The sequence below is a fragment of the Eubalaena glacialis genome, chromosome 13 (assembly GCF_028564815.1).
Source record: "Eubalaena glacialis isolate mEubGla1 chromosome 13, mEubGla1.1.hap2.+ XY, whole genome shotgun sequence".
Taxonomy (NCBI): domain Eukaryota; kingdom Metazoa; phylum Chordata; class Mammalia; order Artiodactyla; family Balaenidae; genus Eubalaena; species Eubalaena glacialis.
Window position 1 is genome coordinate 93,395,574 of NC_083728.1, and position 12,586 is coordinate 93,408,159.

Genomic DNA, 12,586 nt, shown 5'->3' on the forward strand with positions numbered 1-12,586 from the left:
CATTGCCTTTTGGCCTCCATGGTTTCTGACGAGAAGTCAGCATTAATCTTAAAGGGGCCCTTTGTACTTGGCGAGTCATTTCTCTCCTGGTGCTTTCAGGGTTTTCTCATTGTACAGTTTGAACAGTTTAATTATGAGGTGTCTAAGTGAGAATCTCTTCAAGTTTATCCTAGTTGGAATCTTTTGAGTTCTTGGATTATTTAAATCAGATTTGGCTATTATTTATTCACGTGTTCTCTCTAACCCTTTCTCCCTTTGGGATTCTTGTTAGGATTCTGTTGGCATGCTTGGCGTGTCCCACGCGTCTCTGAGGAGTTGTTTGTTTCTCTGCACCCTTTTTCCTTTCCGTCCATCAGGCTGAAAAAAACATCTCAACTGACCCAACCTCAAGTCTGCTGGTTCTTCTTTCTGCTCACTCGGATCTGCTGTTGAGACTCCGGTGAATTTTTCAGTTATTGAACTTTTCAGCTCCAGAATTTTTATCTGTTTCTTTTTTATGATTTCTGTCTGTTTAGTGATATTCCCTGTGAGCGAGGTGTTGTTCTCATACTTTCCGTTATTTATTTATTTTTTTTAAATAACAGCTTGTGGCTAAAACAATCATTCTTTAATTTTATTTATTTATGTATTTATTTATGGCTGTGTTGGGTCTTCGTTTCTGTGCGAGGGCTTTCTCCAGTTGCGGCGAGCGGGGGCCACTCTTCATCGCGGTGCGCGGGCCTCTCACTATCGCGGCCTCTCTTGTTGCGGAGCACAGGCTCCAGACGCGCAGGCTCAGTAGTTGTGGCTCACGGGCCCAGTTGCTCCGTGGCATGTGGGATCTTCCCAGACCAGGGCTCGAACCCGTGTCCCCTGCATTGGCAGGCAGATTCTCAACCACTGCGCCACCAGGGAAGCCCCTTTCCCTTAGTTCTTTAGAGATGGTTCCCTTTAGTCCTTTGAACGTATTTCAAATAGCTGATTTAAGGTCTTTAATAGGTCCAGTACCTAGGCTTTTTTAAGGACGGTTTCTGTTGTGTGTGCCCCCCGCCCCCGCTTTGGCACTACCTTGTTGTTTCTTTGCGTGTCTTAGAGAATTTTGTTGGAGACTGGACAGTTTAAATAACGTAGCTGGGGCTTCCCTGGTGGCGCAGTGGTTGAGAACCCGCCTGCCAGTGCAGGGGACACGGGTTCGAGCCCTGGTCCGGGAAGATCCCACATGCCGTGGAGCAACTAAGCCCGTGCGCCACGACTACTGAAGCCCACGCGCCTAGAGCCCATGCTCCGCGCAACAAGAGAAGCCACCACAATGAGAAGCCCGCCCACGGCAGCGAAGAGTAGCTCTCGCTTGCTGCAACTAGAGAAAGCCCACGTGCAGCAACGAAGACCCAATGCAGCCCCAAAATAAATAAGCTAAAAAAAGAAAATAATGTAGCATCTCTGGAAATCAGTTTTCCCTCCAAGGTGTTGTTGCTCTTTGTTGTAGCTCGTTTATTTAACAACCTTTCTGAACTAATTCTGTAAAGTTTGTAGTGTGAGTTTCCTGGGGCTGCTGTAAGAAAGCACCACAGACTGGGTGGCTTAAAACAACAGAAATACCTTGTCGCACAGTTGCGGAGGCTGGGTCATGCGCCCTCTGAAGCCTGTCGGGGTGGATCCTTGCCGCCTCTTGTAGCTCCCGGTGGTGGCCAGCCATCCTGGGCGTTCCTGGGTCTGCAGGTGCAGCTCCTCAGCCTCTGCCTGTGCTGTCACGTGGCCTCCTGTCTGTGTGTCCATGTGTCTGTGCCTTCATGTGGTCTCTTCCTCTTATAAAAACTCCAGTCGTATTGGATGAAGGCCCACCCTACTCCACTCTGACCTCATTTTGACTTAACTAATTATTGCATCAATAAATGTACCCTGGATTGCCACAAACCTTTAGTCACTTCCCAGTGTTCTGAAAAAGCTGATTCTGACAATTTTGCTAGTGTCCTCGTTGCTTTTGTGGAGGAGAGGATTTTTGGAGGTCCTTACTCTGCCTTTCTTATTGATGTCACCTACCTTTGATACTTAAAGAGTTTATAGAGATATCATTTACGTGCCAGGCAGTTTACTCATTTGAAGCGTATAATACGGTGGTCTTTAGTATATTTACAGTTGCGCAACCATCGCCATAGTCAATTTTAGGACATTTTATTGCGTCCCAGGAGAAACCCATTATTCTTCACCAGTCACTCGCCTACCCCCCCCCCATTCCCTCAGGCCCCTGCATCCCCCCACCCTCGCCCCAGCCGCATGCAAGCACTAAACTACTGTCTGTTTCTGTAGGCTTGCCTCATCTGGATATTTCATGTAGATGGAATCATCCCATATGTGGTCTTTTATGACTGGCTGCTTTTCACTTACTATCATGTTTTCAAGGTTCGTCCGTGGTGCAGCATGAATCTGTACACGCTGGATAATATTCCACTTTTATGGCTGAATAATATGCCATTGTGTGCATAGACCACTTGTATTTATCCATTCATCAATTGATGGACATTTGGGTTTTTCCTCTCTTTGGCTCTTATGAATCATGCTGCTGTGGACATTTGTATACAGGTCTTTGTGTGGCCACACATGTTCATTCCTCCTGAGTGTATACCTAGGAGTGGAGTTGCTGGGTCATACAGTAACTGTATTTCTAACATTCTGAGGAACTGCTAGACCGTTTTTGAAGGCAGCTGCACCATTTACACACCTACCAGCATATGTGAGGGTTTTCCACATCCTCACCAGCACTCAATGTAATCTTTTTTTTTTTTTAATTGTAGTCAACATAGGGCATCATCTTAGTGTGGCTGTGATTTGCATTTCCATGACGGTTAGCGATGTTGAGCATTTTTTTCTGTACTTCCTGGCCATTTGTACATCTTTGGAGAAATGTCTATGTAAACCCTTTGCCCATTTTTAAATTGGATTGTTTGTCCGTGTTTTTACTGAGTTGTAAGTTCTTTGTATATTCCCGATATAAGTCCTTTATCAGATGTATGATTTGCACATATTTTCTCTGATAAAAATATTCTCCCCCATTACCTTTTTAGCTTTATTGTTTCCTGTTTTTCCACATATTCTGCGCTCTAGTTAAGATTTTGCTTTTCCCCAGAGGTGCTCTGTATTTCCCTCCTGGAAATACAATAAATAACAGTAAATAGTCACTCAGCAAACATTCCTTGAGCCCCCGTTGTGTGCCAGGCTCCCCTCGCCGGAACATACCTGAGAACAGAGCTGAGCGAATCCCTGCCCTTCCGGAGTTTGCATCCTGGAGCTGTGTCCTGATTCTCAGGGCGCTGTTAAGAGTTATCGTGGGCTGATTCCCATTCTCTGCGGAGTTTGGATATTTATAGATTGTGCCTGGCAATGGTGGACACAGCTGTTTTCTGTGTGGATGAATTAATGAGCTCAGGGACCCTGTCTTATTCATCACCGTGTTCCCTGGAGCTGGTACTTAAGAAAAGCTTGTTGGCTCCTTGAGGATTTCTGTGGTCCCCAAGGAGGCTGGGTAAACACAGTTTTAAGGCCCCTTTCCATGTAAAAATATTTTTACATGGAAAGGGGCTGGGGTCTTGGGATGACTTCGGAGAACAGGTACCTTCTAGAGATGTGGTCTCCACACATTTTTAGTCATTAAGGTATTGGGGACTGTCAGTTGGGGACACCCGCCCATATACACACTTCATATACAGACACTTATGTACACACACTCATACATGTGTGTGCACACATGTACACATACACACTTATACACACTCACACCTCATATTCAAACAAACTCATACACACGTACACACTCATGTATGTATGCACTCGTACACACACACCCACATGCAACACCTGTACGCACACTCATACACATGTACACAATTTATACATATGCATATTTTAATAATTTGTATGCATGTACTACACTCTACTACTCTTATATACATTGTAATATAAACTAAAAAGGAAGAGATAGAAAATACAAGTACAATGAAAAAATAAAAAAAAATAAAGAAAATACAAGTACAGTTGTTAATGTCTTCTTCCTGCACTTGGTGGATTGTTGCGACCCTGGGATATATGCCCTCACTTGAGAGCAGCCTGCTTTAGAGCACATGACATTTAGTGGGGGTTTTTTTTTGTTTTTTTTTTAAATTTATTTTTGGCTGCGTTGGGTCTTCATTGCTGTGCGTGGGCTTTCTCTAGTTGCGGTGAGCTGGGGCTACTCTTCGTTGTGGAGCACGGGCTGTAGGCACGTGGGCTTCAGTAGTTGTGGCACGTGGACTCAGTAGTTGTGGCTCACGGGCTCTAGAGCTCAGGCTAAGTAGTTGTGGCGCCCGGGCTTAGTTGCTCCATGGCATGTGGGATCTTCCTGGACCAGGGCTCGAACCCTTGTCCCCTGCATTGGCAGGCAGATTCTTAACCACTGAGCCACCAGGGAAGCCCAACATTTAGTTTTTGTATGGAGTTTTGAGGCCCTTGGGGGTTCCCAGATACAAGTTAAGCCCTTGTTTATTTTCTTTATCTTTAAGGTCAGTTCAAGGCAGCTATATTTTAAATCCTAAAATGCTGAGTGATTTCACAGATGAAAATACTCTGGTCATTAATTCTGCATTAGAATGTAAACCAGAATCTTGCACTGAAGAATTACTTTAAGAAGTAAATCAGAAAAAGTGATACAATGACGTAGAAAATTAAGAAGGTGGAGAAATGTGATCTACCATTTGTTGTATTTATTTATAACAGTGTTACTTGGAATGAGACCTTTTTCCCCCAAGGGATACCTTAACCTTCTTCTTTTTTTAACTGAAAAGAACCTTTTTTTCTTTAAAGTTCTAAACTCTTCTCTGTACTAAAAACCAAAGTGACCTTTTAACAGGATTTCTTTGTTTGTTTGTTGGCGGTTGTTAGATATAAAATCTCTGATTTGTCTTTCCCTGTCCTGTGAATGATATGTGGGTGACTTCTTGTGTCTAAGGAAGTTCAAGTTTTAGGGCTTAATGCTTCGATTTGTGTGAGCAGGAACTCTGGCTCAAGCAAGCATGCAGGTTTTTACACATTAGAATGATTTTGGTGGCAGGAACGCAGTGTGCTCTGATTCTGGAAACGCCGGCACATGTAGAAGATCGTATGGCCCGTTTCTCCGTTTTAACCCTTTTCTTGACTCTGGAGAAAAGGAGGGCTCTACTTTTGCACGTAACTTGTAAACATTTCACTTCTTTTTCTCTGCCCAAGTTGAAATCTAGACTTGCCCGGTCCTAGACATGTGGGCGTGTTTGCTGATTCATGGCGTGGTGGTTTATGAGAGGAGGACGTGGCCCTGAGTGGACCCCCAGCCTGAATGAATGAGCGTCACCGGGGCCAGGACGGGGTTTGGCCGGGTGACGTGGCCGGAGTCCACGTGCTGAGCCAGCAGGCGGTGTCGGAGGGGCGGCCTCCCTGTCTGAGCAGCTGCGCTCACCTTGTCTCCAGCAGACTCACCGCCAGCGCCCCAGGTCAGCGAGCCGAGGGCCCCGGACTCCAGTCGGATGCAGATGCCGCCGGGGAACCCGCTGCTGTTGTCGCTCACGCTGCCGGAGCTGCTGGCCAGGGACGCCGTGCAGGTGGAGCTCATCCCCGAGAAGAAGGGCCTCTTCCTCAAGCACGTGGAGTATGAGGTTTCCAGCCAGGTACCTGCGGCAGGCAGTGGGGGGCGGAGGTGGTGGGAGGGGGAGGGCCGCCGGGAAGACCCACAGTGGCGGGCAGGCCCCCCAGCATGCTTGCCTCTGCGGCCGCCCCCCAATGGCCCTGCCCGCCCTCGCTGTCGGAGCTCTGGGATCCTGCCTCTCAGCACGCTCGGTGGGCTCTGGAGGGCAAGCCCCGGACGGGCCAGCCTGGGGCGGTCCTGCAGTGCTGGGACGTCCCCGAGGGTGAGAGTGTGGACCCCAGAGAATGTGGGCTCCACACCCCGAGTCAAGTGTGCGGGGCTCACCCCCAAAATGGCGCTGCCGTCCCTGTTAGGGGCACCCCTGAAATCAGAGTTCATTGATGCCAGACGCCTGGCCCCGGGGTTGGCCGCGCACGTAGAACCCTGTGGCATCTGCAGCGTTTATGTTTTGTCCGTTCGCCTGTTATCTTGGTTCAGTTAGGATACGTTTTGATGGGAGCTTTTATTCTTTGTCCTGGGGATTAAGTCATGGGTGAACTCAGAGCACCCGTGTGTGTGTGTGGCGGGGGGCAGATTCGCAGGGTCAGAGCGGCCCCCGCCGCTGAGAGCTGCCCGGGTCACAGGCTCAGGCAGCAGCGCTGCAGGGCTTGGGGCTGGGAAAGCATCACTACCGTCATCGCAGGGAGAAAGGCGCGTGTCCAGAACCCGGGAGCAGTTCCCCGTCGCGGACGCTGTTTGCCGTGTTCCGTGAGACTCAAGAATCACAGCATTTTTGTTTTGTTGTGTTTTAAAGGCAGGATGACAGAAGTCTGGGAGTAAACTTCGCTCTGACACTGGTCCGTGTCGCTGCCAAGGGGGAGGGCAGAGGTCAGAGAGGGAAGGAGGCCGTCGCGTGTTTCGGGGACAGCGTTGCCGTCTGGCATTGCCGCGGTCTGGCCTCCTCGGCCGCGGTGAGAATGGAGACTCCGGCGCCTCCTCTGGGGCCTCGTCGCCCACGGGCCGGGCGCCCCGCACGTGTGACAAGCTGCTCTTCTGTGAGAGTGGCCTTACCTTCAGTCTCGTTAAACTGCCCGCTCCTGAAGTAAATTGATGAACTCGTAACGAACATTTTTGGAAGGAGGCCGTTTTGCCCAGGTCACCTCCTGAAACGTGCGTGGAGGGGTCAGCCCGCTAATGTTAGGACCGCGGGGGGGGCTTCTGGGCCACGCGGCTCCTGGGGCTGTGCCCCCTGCTTGCATGCTTGCTGGAGTTAGAGTGAGTGCAGACGTGGCACGATGCCCGCCAGAGGTGGACACACGTGGCTTCATACTTGTCCTTCGTATAGTGTATTTAGCTTTGTATAGACTTTGTTTTTTGGGGGGTGTTTTTAGGTTCACAGCAATACTGAGCGGAAGGAACAGATTTCCCATCTTCCTCTCCTCCCACCGCCAACCCCCCCGCCAGATGGTGCATTTGTTATAGGTGATGAACCTGCCTAGACACGTCATTGTCACCCAGGGTCCACAGTTGACATGAAGGGTCACTCTTGTTACTGTACATCCTCTGGGTTTGGTCCACCGCTGTAGAATCACACAGTGTAGCTTCACTGCCCTAAGCGTCCCCTGTGCTCTGCCCCCCTTCACCCCTCCCCCACCTCCACCCAGACACCACTGATCTTTCACCGTCTCCGTAGCTTTGCCTTTTCCTGAGTGTCGTGTCATCGGAACCACACAGTATGTCACCATCTCAGACTGGCTTTTTCCAGTCGGTGATGTTAATTAGTAACTAGTGTAACATAGTTAATTGTAGGGATCACTGCTCACCTTGGTTCTTGTGAGAGCTCTTACATTCGACCCCAGTGAGGTTGCTCTCTGGACAGGATGTTAATCCTGTGGAACCTGCAGGTTTATCAAGGGCGGGCTCATGGTGGACTCTGTTGGCAGTTTCATCTGAGTTGCGTGTCTGCCGTGTTTCAGTCTTCGTGTTCAGCGTTTAGTCTGCTTTTAGGCCGTTGGGTCTATTTCAGGAGGCGCAGTGCTGCTTGTGTTAGCACGGTTTGAAAGTGTATGTTGAGGACATACCCTCAAAGGTATTCCCATGTGATACCTAAGGGGAGGAGGGATGCCGCCATATAGGTGGAAACTCCTGTAAGGAGACTCGTCTTGTTCAGAAGATCCAGAATAATAGACGGTTAATTAAATACACAGTTAGAGCTACGCAGTGTTTAAAAGTTGTATTTCCATCCATCAAGGACATAGAGGATTTCTCCTTCTGGTAAAGGCCCGGTGAGAGCAGGTGAGGAATTTAGTCCTGTTATTTCGCAGGTTCTGTTCAGTGGTGGAAGGGGAAGGTAAGGGGAAACTGTGAAGGGTGAGGGTTTCTACTGAGCTCCGAACCTCTTTTCTTGCAGCGCTTCAAGTCCTGCGTGTATCGACGGTACAATGACTTCGTGGTCTTCCACGAGGCGCTGCTGCAGAAGTTCCCGTACCGCATGGTGCCGGCCCTCCCGCCCAAGAGGATGCTGGGAGGTAAAGCTGGGTTTGCTGTTGGCCGGGGGGCGTAGGCGGGTGGGGTCCCCCCGCCCTGTGCTGAGGTCCTGGCTCCGTGATGGACGCCACTCTCCCCTCGTGGCCCATCTTCCTCTGGCCCTCTGCCCAGCAGGGATAGGACAGTAGCAGGGCTGTGGTGCAGCACCAGCCCCTAGGGAATCTGGGCGCAGCTGTGGCTTAGAGCCCAGGTCTGGTACGGGAAGGTGACATCACCTGGTGCCCTTAGTTACATGAGCCTCCTGCTTGATAACTGACACGTAAGGAAGTGCCCCATTCTGCAAGGGAGAAGGAGTGTACCCCAGTTCTCCTTCCCAGAGGGCAGAGGCCAGGCGTCCTGGGGCTCCTGAGTGGGGGACCAGGAGCGCTGTTTGTTTTGCCGGCTCTTGGAGAGCAGTGGGTACCACCATAGTGTAAGGTGTTCTGCGAGAGAACAGAAGTGAATGTCAGCCCAGTGATCTAACCTGCATCTCAAAGGAGGTGAAAACAATAGCAGGTGGCCATCTCATCTTCATGCTTCACCAGCGATTACCTGGGGCTAGGTGAGGGATCACAGGTGTCTCCGGGCCCCCTGCACTGGCCTGTCTCTCGCAGGGTTCCAGAGCGTGGGAGACAGCTGAGGCCTCCTCTCAGGTCTCCTTGACCTTCACCCACAGCCCTTTTCTCAGATTCTAGATGAAACCCGATCCAAAGGCAAGTACCCAAAGCTGACCATTGATTTTCTGCCGTTTTCCACCGTCCTAAAGTACTTCTGCCCTCTCTGGCCACTGACTAGCTCAGAATCTGATGACGTCGTTTTCTTCTTGCCCCACCTGAGCACGTGGAAGGGGAGGGATGCTGAGGGCAGGAGTTGGAAATACTTTGGGAGTAAGGGGGATGCTCACTGAAATCCAAGCATCAAGGTTGATTGGGTGTGGGTAGGGTTTAGAACTGGAAACTGTCATGCAATGCTTGGTCGTGTGACTTGGCCTTAATGAAAACGTAGCCTTCAGTGGACGGGGTCCTGGTGGCCTTGAGGGGGGGAGATCCTCTTCCAGCTTTTTCTCAATAATTAAAAAATAATACTTTAAATACCATTTTTATTTGCGGTCAGATTTAAATACCCTCAGTGCATCATCGTACACTTTTACTTTTTTTGCCCTTGGAGTGAGAATACGTAACCCAAACGAAAGCAGTTCGCAGTTGGAGAGTGAGTAATGAGTGACGTGAACTGGAAAACTGGGTCAAATTAATACATGAGTTTAGCAAAGCCCATTTGTTCATAGAGAGCGGCATCAGAGAGGGGTCAGAGTGCGGGGTCCAGTGCCACTGAGCGAAGCCGGCGGGCTGTGTGGTTTTCCTCGGCAGATCCCGGACCCGGTGTGTCCGCAGGCGGCAGGGCGCCGAGCTGGGGGTCTGGTGCGCCTTCTGCAGCCTCTGGTCTGTGTCCCATGCCCCCGGCTGGCCCTGTGGCTTGGAGAGCTCTCCGCGTGGGAGGCGTTGGGCCCTGAGAGCGAGGTCGCGGGGGCTCGTGCCCCAGGCTCTGTGTGGTCACCCCGTGTTCTGCGTCCAGCTGACAGGGAATTCATCGAGGCCCGGAGGAGAGCACTGAAGCGCTTCATCAACCTGGTGGCCCGGCACCCGCCCTTCTCCGAGGACGTTGTTCTCAAGCTGTTCCTGTCCTTCAGTGGCCCCGTGAGTACCTGCCGCACAGCGGTCTGCGTGCTGGGGCCTGAGGCTCCCCGGGTCTTATTGTTATTATTTTTTTTTTTTGGCCGTGCCGCGCGGCTTGTGGGATCCTAGTTCCCCGACCAGGGATCAAACCCAGGCCCACAGCAGTCCCACTTATTTTCATTCTTAAATTTGCTTTTGTTTCGTGCTCTCCCCTTAATCCCCTTGTTTGGGTGCCATGACAGAATCTATTTACGTGGGACAAACACAAATAAGATTTATATTCTCCCAAGGTAACAGGTTGAGTACGATTCTAAGAGGCATCCCGGTTCCGACTTCTCAGGGTTTTGTGTGGAAGGGGTGGCTTTTCAGCGCAGTCTCTGAGGGCTTGAAGGTGATACACAGGAGCCTCTGCGGTTTGGAGGGTTGACAGACAGGCTAGTGACTCCAGATGTGAATGTGCATTTACTTAAAAAAGAAGGCTGGGGACTTCCCTGGCGGTCCAGTGGGTAAGACTCCGCCCTTCCACTGCAAGGAGCGCAGGTCCCACCCCTGGTCCAGGAACCAGGATCCTGTATGCTGTGCGGTGTGGCCAAAATAAAAAACTAAAACAAATGGAAGGCTGGGTTGGACTCCGTACTACTGGGAGCGCCCGCTGAGTCTCCCCGGCCGAGCTGCAGGGCGGACGTGTGTCCTGGGAGGGGAGCTCTGTGTGGGCCGTGATTCCGGTGAGACGCTGGAGTGGCAGCATCTTGCTCCGGGCTGCCGTCAGGCCGTCCTGGTCCATCAGGCCGTCCTGGTCCGTCAGGCCGTCCTGGTCCGCCAGGACGCCGAGGCACAGCCCGACGAGGCACCGCCTGGACGGCCCCGTGCGCCCAGGGCTGAGCTCTTCGGAGGCGGAGAGGCTTCCCCGAGGGACCCTCTCCTTGTTGGGGTGGGTGGAGGGGGCTCCAGCGAGGACGCCCCACACGGCCTGCGGTGGGACAGATGTGCCCTCGCCGGCTGCAGGAAGATGCGGGCGCAGAGCCGCAGAGGTGGATTCCACACAAGCCTGGCCGCCTCCTTTACCTCTCTCTCCCTGGAGGCCAAAGGGGCCTTTGACCCCTAGAGACACTGTGGCCTTTCCCTCTGCAATGCCCGGGGGGCCTGTGGGTCTGCCCCTTTTATGGGACCCGTTCCAGACATCCAGGGAATGCATGCTATGGCCTTCTGCCCTTGCGCTGGGAGGTGGGTCTTTCAAACCCTGGGGCTGGACAGGCTCCTGCAGAGCTGGGATCTTGACCGCAGCAGAGGGACGCGGTGGGACGAGGGAGCTACGCTCAGCTCGAGGCAGAGGGACGCGGTGGGACGAGGGAGCTACGCTCAGCTCGAGGCAGAGGGAGGCTGGTGGGAGGGCGAGCTGCTGCGGAAGCCGGGTGGCGTCAGGCTCCAGCGGCCCCCGCTGCCCTTACACAGATGCCTGTCCCTGGGCCTTCCAGCACCATTTGCTTCTTGGTAAAATGAGGGAATTGGGACAGATGCTCTTCAAGGCATCTCTGAAATGTTACGATTCCTTCACCCACACACAGCTGCGTGTTAGGGTCTCTGCCTGTATCTTCCGTGGCTCTTTGTGGGGCTCGTCTTAAGGCTCGGCTTTGCCAGGGAGCCTCCCTTCAGAGGGCAGAGCTCAGAGCCAGGGCTCGGGACCCCAAGTGCTGCCCTTTCTCTGCCATCAGCTCTCTCAGGGCTCTGGGGGCCCTGACCCCATGGGTCTGATCATAGGAAGGGAGGAGGCTTCAGTCCCTGTCTCTGCGCCCCACGTGGGACCTTCCAGGATCTAGTGACTCCGACGTCTGTCCCAAGTACTCATGTCCCTGGTCTGGAGGTGGAGTTTCCGTTTTTCTGGAGAGAGAGCTCCACTCCAGAGCTGGAGTTTGCAGTGCTGTCATGAGGTCAGGCTTTCCTGCCTCTAGAAGAGCGATCACCCGAAAGGTTAAGACCAATGCGAAAAAAATGGAACGGGAGACAGGAAGAGATTACAGAATACTTACGTTAAAGCAAACACATGGAGGGCTTCCCTGGTGGCACAGTGGTTACGAATCCGCCTGCCAATGCAGGGGACACGGGTTGAAGCCCTGGCCCGGGAAGAGCTCACATGCCGCAGAGCAGCTAAGCCCGAGCGCCACAACTGCTGAGCCTGTGCTCTAGAGCCCGTGAGCCACAACTACTGAAGCCCGCGCACCTAGAGCCCGTGCTCCGCAACAAGAGAAGCCACTGCAATGAGAAGCCCGCGCACCGCAACGAAGAGTAACCCCCGCTTGCTGCAACTAGAGAAAGCCTGCGTGCAGCAACGAAGACCCAATGCAGCCCAAAAGAAAAAAAAAGGCCAACACATGGAGACACTTCTCTCTCGAGGGGGGACTGGGCCCTGCTTTCTGGTGGCTCAGTTGGTCTCATGCCTCCGGTTCTGTGGCTGGTTGAGGGTCAAGTGTTTCTCTCTCGCTTTTGCAGGATGTGCAGAACAAGTTAAAGGAATCCGCTCAGTGTGTGGGAGATGAGTTCATGAATTGTAAGCTGGCTGCTCGGGCCAAGGTACTTTTCTGATTTTAATGATCCCTTCCCCCTGAGCAGTAATCATGTGAACAGTTAGTGATGTTTGTTTTGCCTCTACCGTGTGCCAGACATCGTGCTAAGATGGGTCACATGGTTTTCTCCCTTGACCCTTGTTTCAGTTGCTCTGAAACCCAGCGGGTGTCGTGCCCATTTTACAGACGAGGAAACAGAGAGAGAGGCTGCCATTTGCAAG

The 12,586-nt window shown here is 52.0% G+C and overlaps 1 protein-coding gene across 2 annotated transcripts in view; it reads left to right on the plus strand.

Annotated features, from left to right (window-relative positions):
• The window catches only part of SNX8 (sorting nexin 8), a 39,584-nt gene that overhangs the window by 17,882 nt on the left and 9,116 nt on the right, over window positions 1-12,586 (plus strand). The window contains exons 2-5 of one of the 2 annotated variants that reach the window (XM_061208641.1): window positions 5,452-5,648; window positions 8,016-8,133; window positions 9,704-9,825; window positions 12,292-12,372. In XM_061208641.1, coding sequence (XP_061064624.1) covers window positions 5,452-5,648; window positions 8,016-8,133; window positions 9,704-9,825; window positions 12,292-12,372 — 518 coding nt within the window. The remainder of the gene's footprint in view (window positions 1-5,451; window positions 5,649-8,015; window positions 8,134-9,703; window positions 9,826-12,291; window positions 12,373-12,586) is intronic. The other variant, XM_061208642.1, reaches the window with a different exon arrangement.